At 41.8% G+C, this 24,012-nt stretch overlaps 1 protein-coding gene across 13 annotated transcripts in view; it reads right to left on the reverse strand.

Moving 5' to 3' along the window:
* LOC116321355 (nuclear factor 1 X-type-like) overlaps window positions 1–24,012 on the reverse strand; it is a 109,745-nt gene that overhangs the window by 14,415 nt on the left and 71,318 nt on the right. For 7 of the 13 annotated variants that reach the window (XM_031741178.2, XM_031741183.2, XM_031741182.2 and 4 more), the window contains 7 exons: window positions 9,698–9,760; window positions 8,454–8,528; window positions 8,049–8,172; window positions 7,548–7,583; window positions 7,060–7,187; window positions 6,099–6,173; window positions 1,356–1,484 (listed from right to left, as the gene is read on the reverse strand). In XM_031741178.2, coding sequence (XP_031597038.1) covers window positions 1,356–1,484; window positions 6,099–6,173; window positions 7,060–7,187; window positions 7,548–7,583; window positions 8,049–8,172; window positions 8,454–8,528; window positions 9,698–9,760 — 630 coding nt within the window. The remainder of the gene's footprint in view (window positions 1–1,355; window positions 1,485–6,098; window positions 6,174–7,059; window positions 7,188–7,547; window positions 7,584–8,048; window positions 8,173–8,453; window positions 8,529–9,697; window positions 9,761–24,012) is intronic. The other 6 variants (XM_031741179.2, XM_031741185.2, XM_031741180.2 and 3 more) reach the window with 4 other exon arrangements.

Here is a 24,012-nt window from a genome sequence, read left to right on the forward strand (position 1 = left end):
GAAATCAATTCAAAATTCAATCTGGTGTTTTGGATTCTTTAGATGCTATGAGACTGCTCTGAGCAGATAAACAACACGGCTTAATGCTGCCAGATCCAGTCAGGACTATATTATCTAAATATACTTTGGGGAGCTCCGCAAGTAAAATTCAATACGTTTCAACACGGAGGGCAATGAGTCCAAATGACCTTTACATGGCAGGTCTGGTTTGGCAGCGGACCAATCCATCCCTTTGAGAGACAAATGGAATGAGAGGGAGCGACAGGGAGAGGAGGACGTATTTATTCTTTTGAAAAGTGGGACCAGTCTACGGGGACTTCTTGGCAAACTTGAGATCCTGGAGACTTCGGGAATTCTCTGACTCCAGATGAACAAACCATGTCGGTTACCCTATAGGACTGAAAAGCTCTTACGAGGACAACTTCCCCTTAGCGCCTTTATTAAAACAAGACCTTGGAAACACTGGAGGTTACTTTGAGAATTTTACCCGCTACACTGTACACCTGTGCAACTACATGGGTTCAAACACTTTATCAGTTCCTTTTCTGGCTTCTAAGCTGTTATAAATCTCTTTAATCTGCATTTGCGCCTGAGAACTAACAAACATATCTTTTAAAGAACAAAAATACAACTTCAGGGTAAGTCTAAATGTAAAAAGAAGGAAAACCAAACAAAGAAGCACTGGCTGGCTCTAATGTGCACTATAGCAAAGGCAGCGTCACTACAGATACTGGTTCTTTGCTGTCTTTGGCTTTTTTAATAAATTCAAAAATATATATTTTCACTTTCACTGACACAGTATTTGATTGCTCCATATGGTGGCAAGTTTACATATCCAGTCAAGGTCATCATTTCAGAGTAAACAGCTTTGTCAGTTTAAATGCAAGGCTTCTACAATCGTTACAACAAAATGCATGAAGCAGTAAGATGAGAGGCAAACCAGTCACAAAGGCATGGATGCAGCACTGGTACCATGCGATGGTAATATTATAAACACAGGCACAAAGATGGTGGTAAAAATGGATGGATGGAGAGAGGCTGAAAGAGAGAGAGAGGAATTTATGCCAAGCCATGATGATAGCAGTAACACTGAACAGGTGAAACTCTGCAGGCATATTGCTTCTCAGCAGTTGCAACTGTAAGACTGGAAAGTTTTGTTTTGCTTTCTCAGCAAGTACATTTTGGATTTTTATTTTCAGGCACATGATAGCTGAATTTATTTGGTCTCCGGACGAGTTTGGGGGAGTAAATACTCCAATCTAGGATTTGACACTCCCTTTCCTTCTCTCTCTTTTTCAGATTTAAAGGGTGGGGGAGGGGAGGTTGAGTTGTTGGGGTCATGGCAGGGCTCTCACCTGGTCTCACTCCTGCCAGCACAGGCAGCGGGTGGTGTGTGAACGCCATGCGGGGAGACCTCGTCTGGGAAGTCAGGGCGTTGAAATCAAACTTCCCCGGCTTCTTAAGTGAACCAGGCGAGGACAGTCCTGGCGAAAAAAAATGGGATCAACAAAAAAAAAAAAAAAAAAAAAAAAAAAAAGTGGGGGTAAGAGGGAGGAAAAGAGAGAGGTTGTTTTAATCAACAAAATGTTGCTTATTTGACTGGCTACACTAAAAAAAAATCAGTTTGATTCCTATTGAAGGGGACTTGAACAGTGACGACTTTCTTATTAGATTGTTTAATTTTCTCATTGGTTGATGGCAGTGCATTGTCGTCCCCCTGTCCTTTCTGGCTGTAGGCCATTGACTCGCTTGAATGAGTCTGTCAGAGGACTGCAACCACAAAACATAAAGATGCTCAAAAGACCAGAAGATGTTTCCTTTTTTTTCCTAATGCTATTCTGTAATTATCAATTCAGAGACACACTGAAGGATTCCCAACTACCAGCTTTGGCCTGAGTAATATTTCATAACCTAAGTGCGTGTCTTCAAAGGAAAAAGGGAGAAAAATACCTAAACCCAGACTGAATCTGGGCTTTTAGTTTTAGTGCCAAAAAACATCTGTAGCTATAATAATCTCTTCTGTGCCACTGTATGTTTTTTCTGTCTCATCTCTTTCTGTTTCTCTCTCTCTTTCAGGTGCCAACTGTAGCGTTTTTGTGTACGAGCACGGCCACCATACAGCCAAAGTCAGCTAGCTGTGGTCTGGCTTCAGCAAAGCTCACAGGCTGGCTGCACGAGAAGACAGCTTCATTCAGAAATAGCACACACTGTACAGTATGGACACGGCAGCTGCTGAGTGCGAAAGACAAGCAGACGGACAGAGAGAGGAGACAGAGGGAGAAGAGAGGGAGAACGAGAGAGGCGAGAAGAACGTGGGAGACATGAAAATATGTGAGGGAGCAAGGGAGCAAGAGAGCAAAGCGGAACCTGTGAAAAATGCAGCAGCGTCTTTTTCTTTATTGCATTGCTCTGACAACATGTATGAAATTGGAATGTCATAAGATGTTTAGTATGGTTATTATCTCTCGCGAGCACACACTCACACCCGTCTCAACACACTTGAAAGACCGCCTTATTTAACTGCTGAAACAATAGACTAATTTCTTCTTCTCTAAGTTTTCTTCTAATCTTCCTAACAAGTGAGTGGTGCGACACTGTTCTCTTTTTAAACTTTTTTAGACTGTTGTTTTGTAGTCTATTTCTGTGGCCCCTCCGCATCAAACAAGGCATTAAATATGATTCCTCCTCAGTTCTCCAGCTGGAGACGTGTGAAAGTCTATGGGAGTGTGGGGGCGTGCAAAACCTTCCCTCCCTGTGTGAAAGAGTTAAGTCTCAAGCAGGTGGGAGTGAATATGTGTGAACCATTTATGTCTTTAGCAGACATATAACCCCCCCACCCAAATGTAGCGGGAGTCTGGGGGCGTATTGTACTGTCAGACAGATTCCAAGCATGAAAACAACCCCGATCCCACTTCTGACACCAGCAGTTAGCAGTGATTGCTATGACACTGTCACACTGGTGGGAGAAAGGTGGAAATAAGAGCAGACTGCTGAGACTGAAAGACAGAAAGGCACCGGAGGGGAAAGCTAGGAAAAGCCGAGATTTAGAGGAAAGTGTAAAAACCAGAACCATGTGGATTATACAATTATATTTTCAGAGAAGCAACCTTGTAGGTTTTTATTTAAGAAGTAAAAAAATGAATCCAAATTATAGAAATGAAAGCCAGGATCCACAGAGAGGATCAGATGAAGACTGACATCTGTATATATAGGAAGTTATAGCAGTGTCGTAAACAGCAAGGGAATGGAAAGACAATATTTTATTACTTCAGAGGCTATGCAATGGTCTGATCTGGCACGTGTGTGTGTGTGTGTGTGTGTGTGTGTGTGTGTGTGTGTGTGTGTGTGTGTGTGCCACAACTGCACTGTTTCCTCTTCTGGCAAGCCTTAGTATTTCACTGGCAACCAATCAAGCGTTCCCATGATGACCCTTCTGTCTCTTTGCACTAACAGGCCTGCCACCAGATGCGCCTCTGAAGAACACACAGACGCAAACACACACATATTCATGCACTCACACACAGTTGGAAAAGACAGGAGATAGTGGTTTAAAGAAGTAAAGGAAAGTTGGGGAATTCTCCTCTCTCCAGTGATTTAAGACACATATGTCCAAAACCGTAAGTCCAGCCGTATCCCTCCAAGGGCTTGTAACACTTAACTCAAAGAACCAAGCAAAGCTCCCGCCACCACAAGTCTCTGGTGTCTTAGGAAAAATTCGCGATCATTTGGAACTAATATGAAATCGTGGTTGTTTCGATCGCTTCCACTAACCTCCCCCAACCCTCTATGCCCCTGTGGAGCAGATGTCTCCAGCATCCTCATGGATCCCAAGGCTACACACACATTGAAACACCATCTGGGACCACGCTTCAGCTGTGCAAGTGTGTGTGCGTGCGCATGTGTGTCTAACTGATATCTGTATGTAGCTGTGTTTGTGTAGCCTATTTGAATCTATCTTCATACACCTCTGGGTGCTTTTGGTTGTGTGGGCTCTGTTGGTTATAGTGGAAGTCAAGAGGAGTAAATGGTGCTATGGACAGACTGTGAGGTGCACCTGTGGGGTTCCTTTGTTTGTTTGTGTGTGTGTGTGTGTGTGTGTGTGTGTGTGTGTGTGTGTGTGCTTGCTTGTTTGTATTCCCCCACCTGAACAGGAAATCCCAAATGAGCTTTGCCTGTGGCAAGTGGAATATTTTATTAAATAGACACAGACTACCAAAAATCACATATTCTCCCCTTCGTGCTTCTTAGGCTCTTGTGCTAGCCACAATTTAAAATGATTACCAAATCCACACAAAAAAAGCCCGTCAATTATAAAAGCTTTTGGCTTTTCAATTTTTCGCCTGGATTTTGTAAATTAATTGGGCAAACGGTCCAGATTTGCATGCAATTCTACACACTTATTTGCCAAACTCATTAGGAAGTGTACAAGGTTGTTTGCTGCACTGGATAGTAAGGGTGTCGATATACACACACACACACATAGACACACAGAGGAAGTGAGAGCAAGTGAGAGAGGAAAAAGCTGGGAGGTAAGGCTCTGGTGCGCTAAGGCGTGCAGGAACCTCTGCTGTGGCTCTGATGAGCAGCCTCTTAATTACATTTACAGCTAAGTGGAGCAGGAGCAGGAGAGCAGACGCTGAGGCTCGAGTGAGAGTAGTCTGGGGCAAAACCTAACCAAGGCTCTTGGCTCCTCTAGTTCACACCATGATAACCCCTGTCTCTCATTAGCTCTCACAATTTGAGTACCAAAGTCATCTTCTCTCCTCTCTTCTGTTTTGCACCACCCACTTTTCCTTTTACACTTGCCTAATTTCTGGTTCTCTTGCCGCCTTTTCTCTTCTGACATGTTTTCCCTCCCCAGGGCTATTCCTGCTGTACACATTTTCAATTAGAGAGAAGGGGCGCAGGGAAGAAGGGCTGAAGGGAGAACTAGGGAGCAAGAGGAAGGGTTTTACACCTCTGATCCACAGAAGAGTCCTAATGAGGGATTTGAGGCAAGGGAGGGATGGAGCAACAGAGAGATGGAGGCAAGGCAGACACCTGAACACCTGCAGGGGTGGGGAGTATGATAAGCGCGTGTATTTAAATGTGTGAACGTCTGCATGTGAGGGGGGTTGTAAGTGTGCGAGTCCCACTGTGGGGTGGTCGTCTATGTACATTGCGCTTGTGTGTGGGTGTTTATGCATATGAGTGAGTCACTGTGCGAGTGTGTGAGTGCCAGAATGGGTGCAGCCACTAAATATGCCTGCTGGTGTTGTCGGTGTAAGTCTGGTGAAATCTGGTGAAATCAGTTAGTTAAAGGGAAGCTACTGTGCACGTTTCCAGCTCCATGTGTATTATCCTGGACTCTACTAGGGTGGCTTTGCATGATTTACAGTTCAAAATAATGCTTTTTTTATCTTATACTCACCCTCATTTCATCCACTGACTAAAATAAAGCAATTTAGCTCCCTACCACCTCCAATTAAGCCAAACCTCTTCCAACTGGCTGCCCCTCGTAAACAGAAGATTTAAGATGGGACTTCTGGTGGGACTTCTGCGCTCAAAGCTGAGCATATTAGGGATATCTACTCTCACAAAAAAATGAGCTAAGGGGAAGAAAAAAAATGTCTAAAACAGAACAGTTGGCTCTTTTGGCTCACACGGATTATTTGCACACAGACTGATCAAATTATATGGAACTTTTCCCATGTTTATTATGACCCTCCACCACAGTAACACTATATAAATATGACAGAAAACTGGATATTCCCTTACAGTCCTGCCACTTTACACCACAAAAAATGAAACTTTCATCAGCATCATTGACATCAGTTAGTAAACAGCTAAACACAAATGAATTTTTACACATATGCCACTTTTAGCACGCTATAGTTGTCCTCCCACATTTATGCAACACACAAACACACATAATGTGTGTATATCTATATATATATATATATATATATATATATATATATATATATATATATATATATATATATATATATACATATATATATACACACACACTTATACATACACACAGAGGAATGACTGAGCTACATAAAAGCTGATAAATAGTAAATAAATATGAGTGTAATCAATGTTGTTCTAACCATGGTAAGGAAACTGCACGCCATCGTTTTCATGTTTTATCTTCCTCTCCTGCACACTCGCCAAATGGTGCTGCACTGAAAGTGAAGAAGGGTATTGTTAACAATGAGATAGGGGAAGAATAAGAGAAAAAAGAGGAGAAGATAGATAGACAGAAGGAGAGAGAGAGAGAGTTAAGTGTGAGCATTTGTGTATGATGGAGGTAGTGAATCACTGATAATTGACAACACATCAGGTAAACTGTATGCATGACAGTGGCGTTAAGGTGAGGGTGAGAACATATGAATGCTTGAAGCAAAATGACCAAGAAAGGGGTTCAGGTATTGAGGAGGTAGAATAAAGAGCATAATGTCTGGAGCTAAATGACACAAGAATTACTACCAAAACAATGGAGACACTAAACTAAAACTATTTGGTGCATTTAGCAACATCCTTGATCATGTATTATTGTCATTTTTTATTATTTTTATTATTATTCATCTCTCTTTTATTTAGGCATGTATTTGCATTTCTGTCATATGTGAGACATATGTGACTTTAAACATTTTCTGTTTCAAGGTTACATAGTTTATATTCATGTGTTTGAGTATATGGTTTGACACCAAACTTTTAAATAAGTGTTTTGGCTTTGCTTTGCTTCACAGACAGACAAACAGATCCTGGTCAAACACAGCCATTGTTTTCAATAATATATTAACTAAGCATGGGCAAATTAACTACTGGGTGTAAATATAAGTAGAGTGATCAGACTGTGCCACAGAGCCTTAAGAAAGGTGAGTGGAGGTGTATGAGTGGTCTCCAGGGCTGAGTACATCACCAAAGTGACAGCAATAGATTGCAGTAGGGAGAAGTGACAAAGTCAGATGGAGGGATCAGTTTGGACTTGGGGGTGGAAATCAGGCAGAAAGTGCAAAAGCTTCATGATGCTTCAGGGGATAGGTGTGGGGTGGGGTAGGAGGGTACCTGAATCCATGTCATTAGGCCACGCACTGGACTGGGAGGAGCTGGCAGCAGGCGAACGCCCAGGGTAGAAGACATCATCTGTGGGGCTCTCCAGCTCGCTATCATCTAAGGACTTCCGCTTAGTGGAGCTGCAGACATGAGAGGATATTTGGTGGTTGGAGTAAAAGTGGAAGGGATAAACGGAGAGAGTGAGAGCAGGTAGGATTTTTTTTTATAAAAATATATCACGGTAAGGATACAACACCTAGCAGAAGTAAGAAGTTTTTGTTTTGCATTTTAGGGGAAACAAAATCACAAAGTCTTGGAGCAGACAAAGCACAACGAATGTCAAAACTATGAATGGAAAAGGAAGAAAGAGAAGGCAAAGTCAGAAAGTAGAGACAGTCACACACGACTTTCTGAAAATGTTTGTGCGTGCTTTCCTGTGCATGTGTCTTGTTAAGTTGTATCTTTTATATTTTTTAGATGAAGCTCAGGTTTATAACTACCTCCTTGGAAGGTTTGCGTACAACTCCACCTCAGACCTAAAGTGACAGCAGATGACAGAGGTAAGAAGATAGAAAGAAAAGGTTAAGAAAGACCCAAAGAGTAAAAAGCAGAAAGAGACATCACACATTCATAAAGACAAGAGCAGCTAGCTGAGAGACATACACATATATAAAGAGGTTCCAAGACTGGGACTGGACTCGTAGTGCATAACTGCACACCACTCATAACAAGAAACTTCAATGAGATGGTGTTCTGTAGCCATCTTTGTGATAACAAGCAATATACGGTTGGCAAATATTACAGTACTGTGATTTCACACTTCCCTCAAGTTTGCCCTTGGCATCACTAACTAAGGCAGAACTGCTAAAGCCACATGGTGGTTTCACCCATTAGACGCTCTACTTATGGTAGACAGCTGTACCTCTGCATGATGTTTCCTGTGCAACGTATACTGCACGTCTGCACACCCTTCACTACTCATGTCTGAGAGGAGTATTTACCTGGTAGAAGGAGGGGAGGTGAGAGAGCGCCGCCCCAGAGCCACCTGGTTAATGTTGTAGTAACTGGGGCTGCTGTCCAGGTCAGCCAGTGAGAAGTTAGGACCCGACGCTGTGGCTACGGGAGCTGACAAGGAGAAAAATATAAAGGGAATGTGGGGAGAAAAGAAAAGGGAAGCGAGAAATATGCCAGTATGAAATAAGAGGATATGCATACTAGTAAAAATTGGATGGTGTCAAAACATACTGAATTGCACTGGCCTTCTTCAACTTAAAAAATCCTCAAAATGCTATGTACATTGTTGTAGTAGTTTTTTTTTTTTTCCCAGTGAGGAAACAAATGCATTGTATTGTAATTACTCATACTCATTTTGTCTGTCTGTGTTGTGATCTGGTTTTTCTACTTACTCTGAGACACTCTGACCAACTCTGCCACATTCCACACTCCTGAGGTGACAAAACAGTCCTGGAAACTCAGGTGCCCTGTACAGACGAGGAAATAATCAAGCTTTTACAAATACACACAAACGCTTTGGGAAACCCCCCTCCCCACACAAAAATGCAAAAATGTTAAACTGAAACTCCGGAGACTCCATCTCTAACTCTGTTTGCTGAGCAACATCTATGGGCATACGCAATTGAAATACACTGTATGGACTAAAGTATGGGCCCACACCATCGGGCGAAAACACCCGAATTCATAGATTAAACAGTGTGTAATTTATGAATTCGGGTGTTTTCATTCCCAGTGTCTCAGATATTTAAAATAAAGCACATAGAAATAAAGAATAAAGCAATAAAGCACAAAGAACATGTCATCCTAAGGAGCTCACTGAATATAATCCTGGTCCTGTAACAGGATGCTGTCGTTGCAACAGGTCAGTTTGTAAAACGTCGTCCCTCCTAGAAAGTCTGCACTCACCCATCTGTAGTATTAGCGCAAACTGGAAGCTTTTAGGAACCACAGAAGCTCAGCCACAAAGTGACAGACCACAAAGTTCAACAGCAGGGTCACTGAGTGCTAAGGCACACAGTGCATGAAAGTCACCAATGTTCTGCTGAGTCAATAACTGCAGAGCTGGAGAGCTGAGAGCTTCATGGCATGGGTTTCCAAGGCTGAAGTAGCTCCTGTAGGTATAATGTGTAGGTGGCCCAGTACTTTTATCCATACACTGTATCTTAAGACTGAAATGTTGACATTATTACCATTTCATGTTTATACCTAAAATTCAAACTATTCTGCTGCATTAGGACCCTGTAAACGCTGCTGAGCCAGGTAAAAGTTTGAAAACTGTGTTTTTTAGTTTGGAAATTGATTTTGGGAACCTGTGATGTCACGGATTCAACACTCCTGTGTTCAATGCCTGATTAGATCTCATTAGCCACCAAGTATCCTTTCCTGACTTGTCACGTTACAGTCACATGACCAATTTCTGCAAATCATCCTTGAGTACCAATGGTGAATTCATCTAAAATCATTCAGCAGCTGTTAGCAGCTGTTGTGCAGTAGTCATGTCATATGCATTTTCAGGTGTTCGGTTTTAAAACAAAACTAATTAGTGCGGATGAAGCTTGATGAGCTCGGTGAAATTAATTTGTGGATGCTAATTTAAGAGGTTCGAACATGGACACGTGCTTGTGCATATACCTACCGTTGGGTGGTGGCTTGATGTCTGTGTCCCCTTGTTGGCTGGAGCTGTCTGATTGTCCAGATTCTACAAGAAAACAAAGACAGGGAGGATAGAGGGTGACTAATGGTTATTATCTGATTTGCATGCTTAAGAAACTAATAAAAAACATACTGGTAAGTGTGCAACATCTCAATGAATCATAGCTGCGTGTTCATGCTGCCAAGAATGTGATATTTGAGGTGTGAGAGGGAATAAGAGGGACTTACAGTATGTGCTTCGGTATGGTATACATCTTGTGAATGTATGTGCGTGTGAATTCACACATTTTTGTGTGACAGTGTTGTATCTAAGACTGTTCTCTCCTGTTTCCCTCTGTCCCTCCAGACTTAAGGTGCGATGATTTACACTGTGCTGCTGTGCCATTTAGTATCTAACCACGCAATCATATCCCTCTCCCTAATCCTATTTAATACTTTCTTGCTGGTAGGGATTTAGTCTGCGTAAACAGAACACCTTACACACATAACCACACATAACACTCACTCTCAATCTGTTTCTTCCTGTAATTTTTGCTTCATACTTTAATACATGTTGTAATCCTTACACGAACAAACACATAAAGACACACATGCAGATCGAGAGATAACATTGACCAGGCCAGTCTGCTTGTCCAGAGGGATTTGACGTAGAGAATGTTAAAATTGAGGCAACGCTCTTCCCTTTGAAATAAAATAATAACAAAGAAAGCACACGTGCATAAAACGCAAACCTAACAGGTGTGCAGCTGTGCACACCTGTTATGACTGGTCTACTGAGGCTTCATTCACATGATAGTTGGAGTAAAAGTGGAAGGCACAAAGAAAAAAACATGGGTGTATTTTGAGTGAATGAGGTGGTGGCTGAGACCAAGTTCACTTCCTGGGCCGGTGTGGTGTGGGATACTAATGCCATTGGCCGTCCATTCAGGCCTAGCTAGGCTTTTGCTAGCTAGTAAGCTAGCTAAAGGAGGTGTTTATCTGCAGGCTGTAGGTGATAACAGAGCACACAGACTCCTGCCAGCAGCACTTGCCTTGCAGCCACACTAAGCCACAGATTACTGAGCAGAAACAATAACAGACCTGTCTCGCTGCCTACGAAGCAGTGCTTATCCACAGAGAGAGGGGCGAGACAGACAAGAGCGAGAATGAAAGAAAGAAAGAAAGAGCACAGAAATGAAAGAGAGCTTCTTTTTCCCCTCTCTTCTCATGCAGAATGTCTCGCTCTTCTGTGTCTCTCACTGGCTGGGTGTAATCCTGGCAGCCATCTTAGAGCTTGGCAGCCATCTTAGCATTGGCGGTAGTGCCACATTCCAGCTAACTGACGGCACTCACTCCAAACATACGAGGCTGCGCCCCCGCCACGCATGCACACAGACACATTCACACACACACGTACACACACGTGCACAAACACTGAGGTACACACGCAGAGTAAACATATATGGTGGCCAATGAAAGCTGTGGAGAAAACAGCCTCACTTCAATGGACTTTTTAACGGTCGTGTAGTATTTCACTGGAGGGCTCTACATTAATGTAAACACTATTTCTCACACTATGCATACAGCACTTAGATGCAATGGACCGTTAGTGTATGAACAATACACTTTACAGATATCTCACAATCTAATACGGAAAGCATGGCTGCCACCACGAAGCTGCACAAATTCACGTGTGAGGCATGAATTTTGAATAACTGTAAAATGTCCGAAGCCGCTTTCCTACACCAACATTTCCTTTGGTGGATTTGCTTCAAGAAATCATAAAATCATATTAGCGCATACAACTTATTATCATGTTTTGTGTGATTATGCATGCCTACTGACATGGGAGTTCTGTGTTTATATTTGCTTCCACAGCTGATTATTTACAGTAACAAGTGTGGCACCTGATGCTCAGTTCTGTTTGTTTAGGATATTAAGTAAGTTACTAATTGAAGGTTTATTCTGTTGCCAGCCTGCTCCTGCTACCTGACAGATGTTACAAATAATTGATGCATAAATAGCAGAAATCAGAATCTGTGTGGGTTTTTTTTAAACAAATATAACAAGTTCAGACCATCCTGCAATACCACAGTGACAGCAAGAAGCTCTTATCACCTCCATCTTAATTTGACCTTACCTTACAACGATAATACCATCTTCTGGTTTAGAATTATATTCTGCAAATCTTATTGGGTAATGGAGAACAACTGATTTTCAGTATGGACATATCACATTCTGGAAAGACCCTGCACTTGGAAACTCTGCCCTTCTGTCTTAAATTGCCTATTGTTGGCCTGTCATGACCTGAACATGTTCTGCTGTTGTCAAGGTGTGAAAGCTAAGGCTCATGGTATAGATAAGAGCTGACAGGCACATATGAGTAGCAACAGGAAAACTGATAGCTGTTCTCAACATCACCCTGAGGTTTTGACTGCCCAAACCACACCAACTCTCACGGTATATGAGACAGATTGATACCGAGACTCCTATTATCGCTCTGATTTTTCATCTTATTTATTTATTCTTTTTTATTCTAAGCAAAGTTTTGATAATACTATTTTTCCCGCCTACAGAGTTTATTCAGCTCTTGATAAGCTTTTCTGCAAACTGCAAAATATGATAACCTACATAGATACTGAAGCTATCAACAGCTGTGGCTCTATTGCTCTGAGCTCTTTAGCCTACTAAGACTGTGCTTACAACACATCGCAACATCACTCATTGGAAATAGGTGCCACTGTTGAGTTCAACAGTGCATCATAAAGCTGTACAGACGAGTGAGGAGGACAGGGCGAGAGGGAGGTAAGACAGAGGTCTAGTGGCTGGTTATCACTGCTGTGCATGCTGCAGCCTACGACAGCAGCCACAACCCCCCACACCACACTCACCACCCTCCTACCACGCATCCAGCCCCTTATCTTCTCACCGCAGCCCCCTAAAGCCCTCCCTTCAGCAGCCCCAATCAGAGTCCTGCAGCCACTCCCTCCCTCAGATGCCCCTCTGTCTCCTCCACCAGCTACCCATCTCTGACTTCAAACCTTTCAGCCTACTCTGCAGCCGCTTGAACCCAGTGAATTTAAAAGACTACATACAAAGAAAAACAGTGCATGCATTGTGTCCTGATGGTGTGCATGAGAAGCGCACGCACACTCTACTCTGATAACAGTGTTTGAATACCTTGGCAATTAAAGCTGAATGACTATACAAATATATACAGTTATTCGTGACGGACTTTATGTGATTCAGCCCATCCATCAATGTTGATGTAACCATTTAGGTAAATGAGTATCACAGTGATTAACTGAAACTTAGCTAAACATTGACTTTGCACTCAATTTTTTCCCTTGATTTCACTTTTGTGCAAATAGCACGCAACATGCTGGAAGTAAAGAGTAAATTGGGATGTCGTAAGTAAGTCCCTAAAAATGAGAGCTGGTTATCAACAAACTTGACTTTGCACAACTAAATGCTGTTCTAGGTGTACGCTCAAAGTAAATGAGTGCTAATTATTTGTAAATGTTTACATTTTTAATGATTAGTGTATGATCATTTTAAATAATAAATAGTGTAGTGAGTTTTTGTTGAGCATCTGCTTTCTCTCTAAACTGGTTCTTTATGCTGTCACTGATTGCTGATTGCAGACTTTCTCTGTATGGCTAATCTTACAACCCCGCTACAATCCACACAACCCAACTCATCATGGCTGTGACATACAGCACCATGCATCTGACTGTGGTTGTGCTCTCGCAGTTGCAATCCTTCTTACCATCTCTCTGACACCCAGCACTAATTCCTGTGGCTTTCCTCCTAAATTTCATGAGGTGAAGTGGAGGATTCTCCTGCTCCTCATTTAAAAAAAACATATGATATCCTCATCAGTTATAATCATTCCTAAGCTATTAAAATGTTCTTCACTAATCACTCTTTCCCCAATATTACCTCCTGCGCTGTTAATCTACAAGGTCAGAAATGGATCTATTAAAGAATCCTCCCCAACAAACAACTAATCAATCCAACATCTGTTCCACAGACGTGGATAAAGGTTTTAGCTCAGTGGCTTTTTCAACTGTTCTGGTCACCGGAAGACGCTAAAGCTAAGACAAAGATGCCAGTCTGTGTGTATTCAAGTGAGGACTAACTCCACTACAAAGTTCATCACCTGAAAGAACTCTGGGTCAGTAACAGACAAAAATGAAGTTTTTACACCTGTAAACACTTGAGACACCAATGATTGTAAAAGCAATTAAACCAAAGAGAAAAACCAAAGGCTTAATCTGTTACAATTTATTGTCTATAAAATGAACCATGTGACCTTGACCTCAAGCACATATTGGGTGACGACCTATTAAGCGAGCACTGTGTGTACACTCGATTAAATTCTGACCAACACTGTAGGAGGAGTAGTGACTGTGGACTGTGGCCAGATGCCTTGCTACGGCATAAGCTCATCAGTCCTTTGGACGGATAAACTAACTAGACGTCTGTGATTTGAGGAAAATCTGAAACGTGTCAGAACATTGCTCAAGGTGATTATTTCGCTTGGAACATTTAAATACTTACTGATCCATATTACAATTTCTATATTTTTCCTTTTTTATTGATATACTCTTGACATAGACATAAAACAGTGAGAGACCGCGAATGTTCATATTGTCTCCTGACAGCGAAAATACGTCTTGCTGGTCATTGCTGATCAAAAATGAATGAAGTAACAAGTGGGCTCTGCAGTGGCACGTCGCTGTTTGACAGATTCATAAACAGTGCTTGTCATTTGTGAGTATGTGCGGTACAACCACGCACACTGCCAACATCAACATGAAAACCAACAAGTGAGCTAATGTACTCTGTAGCCACATCAAACCAGCATGTGTCCATATGTGTGAGCATGCATGTGTGTAACTACCAGTATGTGTTGAGATTCCCCTCCTTGTTGGAACAAATGTCAACTCCACCACTCCCCCTCTGTCTCCTTCTCCCCCTCTGCTCTCCTCTCCTCTCCTCCCCAAAACACAGGATAACGCGGTACAGCCTCCCAATTGGGTTTCGCTTAAGAGGTTTATCGGTATGTTGCTAAACATTCTGACCTTTTTTTAATCCTTAATGCGCTTAAAATGTTCCAAACCCTCCTAATCCCCCCGGCTATCCCACACAGATGTTCACTCAGCTCTTTTATTGGATGTTATTTTATTATTTTTTTTACCCTTTTTATTTTAATATATATATTTCTGTTTCATTTTTTAATTATTTAAGTCTGTGTCATACGAGGGAACATTTCTGTTTCTGTGTTAATAAGTCTTCATCACTTCTGCTATTTAGTGTATACGTCTCTGTATGTGAGCAAAAATGCTTTTGTCCTAAAAGTCTTAACCAGATCCCCATGTGCTGAAACCAAAGAGTGAATGTGACCTTTGCAAATCTTTACTCTGTTAGAGGAAAATCTTATAAGTTGCTTAGAAGTCAAACTTTGAATCGTTAAGAGTCATAAGAGAACGAAAATGTCAGCGGAAACTGACAAACCTATGGTATAATTAGCTGCTATATATGCGCACGGTTTGTCTGGCATATACAAAATGTATTACAAATCTGCACATGCACAACTGTTTATGTGAATGCACAAATAAATGTATGTATCTATATATGTATACATGTGTGTCTGTGTGTATTTGTGTTTGTGTCCCTGTATCACCGTGCCACTGTGCCAGGCAGGCTGTGAGGCGGGTTGGGAGAGTAGGGCTCTGTGTGTGTGTGTGTGTGTGTGTGTGTGTGTGTGTGTGTGTGTGTGTGGAGCAGGTGTGCCTGGCCGCCCTGCGCAGCTTGCTGCCCATCTGTGCTCCCGTCTGTGTGCCGCCTGCGCCCACGCTCTGCCAACAGCACCGCACCATGGCAAGAAGACCCAGGAGAGAGGGATGCTGAGAGACGAGGGGAGGGATGGAAAGAAAGAGAGAAGGAGCGAGCGGGGAGGGATGGGGTGGGGGAGTGGAGGAGGGAAGAGGAGTGAGGGGGAAGAGCAGTGGGAGGAGCAGAGAGGAGGGATTACAAGGCTTGGGGGTATGGAGGATGGGAAGAGAAGCGAAAGAAAAGTGGGAGAGGGAAAGGGAGCGGGTTATGGGTCTAGAGAGGATGCATGAAGTCGCAGGCAACGAGTGGAGTGGGTGACAGTCAAAGCGGAGGTTTGGAGGGTATTTGGCTGGCTGGATGCCCACACATACCCCACTCCTTATTTATTCTCCTCTGTCCCTCATTCCCCCACTTATCCTTGTTCTCATCCTACCATCACCTTTTCTCTCAACCAGTGCAGTTTCTTGTGTACTGCAATGTTTCTCCATCACTCGGTTTCCAGAGACATGTTTTTTTCCAAAAATGTTGACTTTATAAACTTGCCAGATTATTCCCAGGCTGCCACAATATATGTTATGCTAATCCTTAGGTTTTAGGCCCATAACTTACAGTCCGAATTTCCTAAGTAAGAGAGAAAGCCAACACACACTTCAGTAATGTGTGCTGTTAAATAGGAAATATAACTAGTTAAGATCTTTATTTAAAGGTTTAAACATGAATAGTTAGTTAGTTTCCTGTAGTCATTCACTTGTGGCATTAAAGTAAGCCTCAGTGCTTGATCAAAGTTTTAAGACTTTTAAGACTCATATTGCCGCTCTACAAGTTTACTGTATTGAGCTGAAAATGAGTCACAGACACAAGCATCTACACACACGTCGTGGCATGCTTCCTTAAATCAGAGCCTGTGAAACAATGCATTCTGTTAATCTTGCCAGTATGGGAAGCGTGTCAGATTACTCTAAGTCACCGAACCCCCCCGAAAAAAAAATAAAAAAGAAGAAGAATGCAGATAAAGTGAAAAATAACAAAACACAGGGGATTTTTTCCCCCCACAGAGGTCTTTATAATACTGTATTTACTATGCAGATGTGAGAATATTTTTTGCCACAGTCTGGTGTTTATTTTAACACACAAACATTAACCTTTTTTTTTTTTATTACTGCCCCGTCTGAATTTATGTAAATGTTTACGGAGAGCTCAATGGTGAAACCATTTATATCTTTGTATTTGTACTATTCACAAGTGTGGTTTTCCTTGTTTAATGCTAAAGAAACAGAAGTGTATCCAAAGGCAGACAGCAAAATACAACCTCAACTTGGAAAGAGCAACAGTATGGAAAATGTAAATAAACACAGCAGGGGTTTCTAAATTTACTTTGACTTTTACAGTATTTCATTCCAAATAGTGTGAAGACAAGATATATAATGTTTGTCAGGACACCTTTAGTTTATTTGTAAGGACAAATTAATGCCTGCTTTCAGGCCTCAAATGCATTCCAAAAAAGTCTGCATGGTGGAAAGCTATGAGCCATGAGGTAAAAAATAAATAAATGATGATGTGATGAAGCTAATATCACCTGGCGAGTGGAATCATGATTTGGAATGAAGATCAGTCTAAAAGAGGACCACTGACAATTTTAACAACGATGTTGCTCAAAGAAAAATGGTTAAGGATTTGGAGATGTGACCCTCTAAGGTGCATAACAATTAAAAAATTGAACTAAACTTTAGAGATGTCTGCGTGTAGACAAGTTTAAGTCACATTAGATGAAGACTCAGTCTAAGCTCTTTACTTCATGAAACAACATTAACAACCTCAGTTTCAACAAAAAGTTGAAACAAAATTCAACAAGGTTTCTCAGAGACATCTTTTGCAGTGGCACTGATGGGCACTGTCGTTTATTAAAAGATAAAACTAAGAAAGTTTATTTTTCTCAATGATCAGGAGTGCTTCCAGCCCACTTTTCTGGTACTGTGGAGATGGGTTTGTTTATGAGAGACTACACTTAATCACTTTGTATCTTCACGAAACAGGTAACGTGCTGTTACACTATCGGCAGTAAAACACAGGTCAATGATAATTTACAAAACACTGCAATATGCTTTGATTTTATCACACCAAGTTTTTGTACTTTGGAGTTGTTAGATCAAATCTGAATCCTTTATGAAGTCGCTGCAAGACACAACAAGAGCTCTCAGCACATTCTACGTGTTTATAGTTTCATTTAGTAATCGAGGCAATAGAAGGTTTTGTGAGGCAGGAATGCTTCTAACTATCCCATTTGGTTACAGTGATCATTGCTATGCAATGCGGTCACAGAAGCCTCCGACAGCACTCTGATTCATAATTAATATGGACAGTCGAGTGTAAATGAGATTCTGTGCTTTGGAGTCATGCTGACGAGACTTGCCTTTGGACAGAAACTCAAAGTCCTGAAGGAGCGCTAGGGCTCAAGGAGCAAGAATCCTACTAAAGCTGACACAAGAAGACACAGAGCCTAACACACATACACAAGCGAGCACACACTTGTACAAATGTACTCTGTGAATGTATTAAAAATAATGTGGAAAAACTGTACCGACACTGAATTAATGTGTTCAGCTTGCGTGTATCTATGCGTGAAGTAGTGTTATCTTTATATCGCCACGAAGACTTTGTATTATGTACATTTAAGCCGCTTCATTAACAGCAGCTCAAGAGAGATGCATGTGTGAGTGTATGTGTGGCTGAGGCTGGGGGCCCCCAGCACGGTTCACGACCCAGCCTAACAGAGTGTGAACGTCCCCCTGCCGAGCTGATACTGATATAACTGTCCTGTAAGTGGTGTTGACACCAGCATTATTACCCTGTCAACCTTCATCTCTACTCAGCTTAAAGGAGTCAACCGGGCGGGGGCCCAAACGTGTTAAGGACCAGTGTCTCTGCAATGCCCTGGTCCAGCCCAAATAAATACAGCTGCACAAAGGCCGGAAAGGGAAAAAGAAGGGGAACATGTGGGAGGGAGAAGGAGGGAGGAAGAGGCGGTACACTTATTCTCACTATTCTCACTACCTACGTGGCTTTCACAAGACACAAACATCTAAATCACACACACACACACACACACACACACACACTGAATAAATGGCTGCAATAGTTTGCTATCACCACCAGGTGGCATTTTCCTGGCACACATAGACCATGGTGAAATGCAAATAAAGCAACAAGGCCTTGGGCCAGGCGTCTCAGTTAGCTCAGACTTCACTCTCTAGACTGCAGAGAAGCAGGCCAGGAATGGAGAAAATGGAGACAAAGAGATGAAAAGGGAGAGAGAGAGATGTGATGTGAATAAAATCAAAGAGAAATATGGAGCCGTGAATATTATTGAGATGTGAGTAGGAGCTTATCCCTTCTGCAATTTGCCCTTAGATAGCAAGACCCTTACATAGCATGCATACTATCATGTTCAAAGAAAGTGTTTCAAATCAAAATGCCTTACACTCTGCAACATCAGGAGCTGAGCACTGCTCAACAAAGAGACAGAGACAGACAGAGACAGAGAGAGGGAAATGCAGAGACACAGATATGCGAGCCAAGGGAATATAGATTTGCAGGGAAAAGAACATGATTTGAAAATGGAAAAAAAGAATAACTAAATGAAACTGTGACAGAATGCATGTTTGCAGCTGAAGAAACCAGCACAAGAATCATAAAACTTTGCAAAACAAAATCAGGAAGAAATTAAAAGGTAGTCTAGAAAAGCAAGTATGAGTATGAGAAGCACCTCACAGTATTCAGCTTTGTAAAAGGAAAGCTGGAAATGTTGCAGAGAAAGTACAGTACTAAGCTGAGTATGGAACTGAAGAGCAAGGGAAGGCCATGTGTTGAGACTTGGATTTCTCCTCCCCCGGTCCCTTTTCCTGCTGCCCTAGATACACACTGTGGGTCTTTGTGCTGAGGGTGTTACACACACTTCCTGTCTGGCCAGCAGAGGGGTGCTTTAAGGTAAGTCTCTCCCCCATGTAGCATTGGCTGTCCTTCCATTTATTCCTTTCTCTTTCTATATTAGACTAACATTTATATTTATATTCTATATTAGACTAACATTTATATGTTAGTCTAATAAAGTCAATATATCTTTATATGTATTCACCTACCTGGTTCCAATGCATCAGTCAAACACTTTTAAACAACACAGACCACCCGCTTTCTGCCCACACATCCTTACCTGTTTACCAGCACATGTCTTAAGTATTATTGTTTTTTTTTTTTCTTTCTCTCACTTTTATGCCTGAAATTCTTTCCAGTTCGTTACAAGATACATAAAAGAAGGTGATTTACACTGATAGAACGTTGGTGCACTTGCGCAGCCAAGGACACTTCGATAAGAGTGAGAAAACATCCTCAACACACACACACACACACACATACACATGCACACAAATCCACAAAGTGATACTGAGCAAGGTTGCCAACTCCTCCAAAAGCACCACTGAGATAACAGTGATAACAAACATTCTTCCAGCAGCCAAGTCTTTTTCTCCCGGGGAACACTTCAATGAAAATTCAGAGCAAATGTGCCACTTTATGAACATAACAATACGTCAATAAGTCTGCTGGGTGAATACGCTGCACTGGAAAGCAAGAGACCCAATTACAGAGAAACTCTTAAGTTGTTTGCTCCTGAGAAATGGAATGATGAAAGAAAAGACAGAATACATCCATTTGAATGCATCTGAAAATTATTATTGTTCTTTTGGGAATACATAAAACTCATAATCAAAATAATTTTCTACTGAAAAAAAGTTCTCTCTATAATAACATCTAAGTGATCTAAGTCATATATCTGGAAAAAAAAATGCAATTGTATAATTTCAATAAATATAAACACATAAAAATAACATTAACTTTTACGTGAAGTAAATATTGGACACTGCCCCCTGCTTGGTTGCATTCATACAGTGCACCATTCAGTGGGCTCAGTTCTGCCACAATATGAGTCTCAATGGGAAGTATGAACAATCAAAGAGACTCTGTCCTGTCAATCTGTGCCAAGAGGACAGAGGGAGGGTGAGATTCAGAAACTAAGAACGCTGTGGGAGGTAGTTGGGGGGAATCAAAGGAAAAAAGGAGTGGAGATGCTAGCAGGAGAGGAGGAAAGGAGCTGTTGGCAAACACAGGAGGAGAGCAAAAACAGGGCTGCATGTAAAGGCTGTGTATATTATACTGTATATACATGGAGGAAAACTCCGGGAGAGCAAACTTGATCAAAGAGGTCATGCTGTCACGTTGACAACACACAGACACACTCAGAGAAGAGCGGAAGGACATGGAACTTGCTCTGCCAAGCAGTGGTCACCTCTGACCCTTTGGCTCTGCAGTTGGAGATGATGCCAGCCAGACAGCTCAACGTAGGGCAAGCAAAGCAAACAGTGTGTTTGAACGTGTTTATAAGTGTGAGTGTGTGTTTGTGTGTACACAGGGGTGTGGACCCGCAGTGACCAATCACAGTCGTGTCAAATGTATGCGCCAATGATAGCAAAGCTTCACAAGGTTGGCAAGGGGTTGATGTTCGCTCATTTTGTGCCATGTCAATGTTCATTTTCTGTGTATCACTGTGTTGCTGATGTGTCGCCATGTGTTTGACTGTTGCTACGCAGACTGAGGATTACAGAGGAGGAAGAGAGGAGTTTGCACGGAGATGGCAAAGCTGACAGACTATGAACTTGTGCCCTCGAGTGCCAGGTTTCAGGAACTAAACTGCCATCTTATCAAGTCTGGTTCACGGTGCATGCACTTTTACCACACAAAGAGACAAAAGCGTGCTCAAAAAGAAACCGCGTGGCACTTGGTAACGTTCACACATTTTTACATAAGCACACACACACATACACAAACTCTCGAGGCACTCTTTGTCCATTGTGCAGCCCGGTCAGGGCAGATGATGAGAGGGATGAGGGGTAAAGGGTGAGGTCATGTGAGGGAGCTGGAGCCAGGCGCAACAGACAGGCTGAAGTCGACCCAGTAGTCACTATCACCAGCGGGCATTCTGTGAGTTTGTCTTTGGGTGTAATCTTTGATGGAGCTGAGTGCCGTGAGCAAAGATAAAAATCTGATGCTATGTATTTAGCTGCACAAAAAAGAAAAAAAAACTCCTCCTTAGTGCATGAGGTCAAATATACAATAAGAAGCATTATAAAACTATAAAATATATATTTTTTAAAATCTCACCACACCAATTTGTGGACCCTAATTAATTTATTTCTACTAACAAAACGCCTGTAATTCAGGAAAGAATGGCTCCCCCCAAAATTAAAAAAAATCTCAACATGAGAGACAGAAATAAAATTTTAAAAAAAAAAGCAACAATGAAGCCAAGATAATCCAACAAATGCCAATTGTGGTAACCCTCACAGCAAGTGCGGCTTCGAACAGCTTGGAGTTCGAACAAACAAGAGAGGGAACCAACACAGACAAGCAGATAAACCAATCAGGATGCAGTTGTACAGTAAAGCAGACCACCATCTGTTTGGCAGTATAGACACTCAATGTGGAGCTGCATCACTGCCACACGGGGTCAATATGTGCGTGTGTGAGGGTGAAAGAGTTAGCACGAGTTATTTGATTAAGTCACACAGATAAAAACAGAGATTGTTACTGGATAATGTATACATGCACACATTTTCTCTCTATTGCCTCTTGCCATGTTCAGTCTCTTTCTCCAGAAAAGAGCACTCAGTTCAGGCAGAGGACATCAGGCGACCCCAAGGCTTCTGCCAGACAGCAGAGGCCCTCAGTCTGTTTAGAGTTCTGATCACAGACAAAGCATGTGTGTACCCAGAGAGAACAAGTTGCTAAAACACCACTTTTGTGTGTGTGTGTGAGAGAGCCATGTGCTAGTTTGTCAGCCATCTTCAGTCATTTCTTTCCTTCTCTTCTTGTCTACCTTATTTTAAATAGATTACATTCAGAAACAAAAAAAGCTTCCATGTATTGATTGATCTTGCTGTTTCAATGTGTGCGTATCAGTGTTTATATAAGGATTCACATCCCCACCACCACCACCACCCAGCGCTTAGCCCGTAAGCCCATCCCGCTTAACTTCTCTTCACTAATTCTAATTCTAAATCTAATTCACCTCCTTACCACAATCACCCCACACAACATCCCTGCAACTCTGCCCCAGCTAAGCCACACACACACACACACACAGACTATCTGATTGTCCACATGGCAACTGGACCATGGTATTTGACTGTGCTGTGTAGCTAATCCATATTAATAGTGCTTTGCTTAGCCTCAGCCTATGACCCTAATCAATGAAATTTAGTGTAACCCCGGATCCAAAGCTAAAGCTAAACACACAGTTACAGTACAGCTTCCCACAATCACACTAGGGGTTTATTTCAGAAAGAGGGTTTAGGGAAAACTAAGAGCTTGTTAATCCTTAGGTGAGGGAAACTCAGGGCTTTCAGTTAAACTAAGTCTCAGTCAGTTACTGTGATAACATGACCCTTCCTGAGAACCAAGAGATACTCTTCAGGTCCTCTTGCAGAACCTGAAGGAGCTGTCTGACACGTTTTATTTCTTCAGAAGTCAATGAGAATCTAAAAATAAAACAATTATCAGAATGTCACAAAACATTTACCATACGTGACTGAAGCAACTTCTACTTTACATCTGAATAATTAAAATCAATTAAAGATAATTACATATTTAACTAATTCTGTGCTGTGAAATTCCACTGTCAATCAGCTACTAAAGGACTCAAAGTCTGCTAAATTATGAATGACTGGCCTGCACACTGAAAATGCAAGAATTGTAAACCTACTCGAAGTTTCTTCAGTCCAACTCGGGCTCTTTCATTGTCCCTGCTCCTGATAAATCTCTACTGTCACATGCTATTTCAATGCACAATCTAGAAGTTCTGCTCCATGTTTACCCTTTGCTATGGTGGATTGCAGCTTATTGATGGTGGCTTTTTTAAATGCATCATGCATGCTGCTAACTCAGAGTGAACAAGTGTGAACATGCTCAGAGATGACTGAACCAACACTGATCAGCTGAATTTTTCTTCTCACTGTTTGTTGAGGCCCCTGACGCTCATTTTGGACTCAGACAAGAGAACACAAACAATTAGGGCCCTGTTCCAGAAAACAGTTTTGGTAAAAAATTAGAGTTTAACCCTGAGATGATGGAAATTCTTGATTTTCTGCACCATAAACAGTTAACCTCTTTGTTTAGTTTAGTTCTCAGTGTTACTGACTCTTTGAACTGAACATGCTCTTAAACATAATCCGAGTCTCTCTGATTCTTCCTTTTATGCTGCACCTGAAGCAACTCTGTTTCGTTTCCTCATGCATACTTTCAGTATCAAAGTATATATTGGATTACATTGACCTGCACAACTTAACGTCTTTAATACACTAAAATCCCAGTGACATGTTTGCTTTCCATTGGACTGATTTATTAAATCCATCTGATATTGGTGTAAGGACA

Source organism: Oreochromis aureus, linkage group 6 (assembly GCF_013358895.1).
Source record: "Oreochromis aureus strain Israel breed Guangdong linkage group 6, ZZ_aureus, whole genome shotgun sequence".
NCBI lineage: Eukaryota > Metazoa > Chordata > Actinopteri > Cichliformes > Cichlidae > Oreochromis > Oreochromis aureus.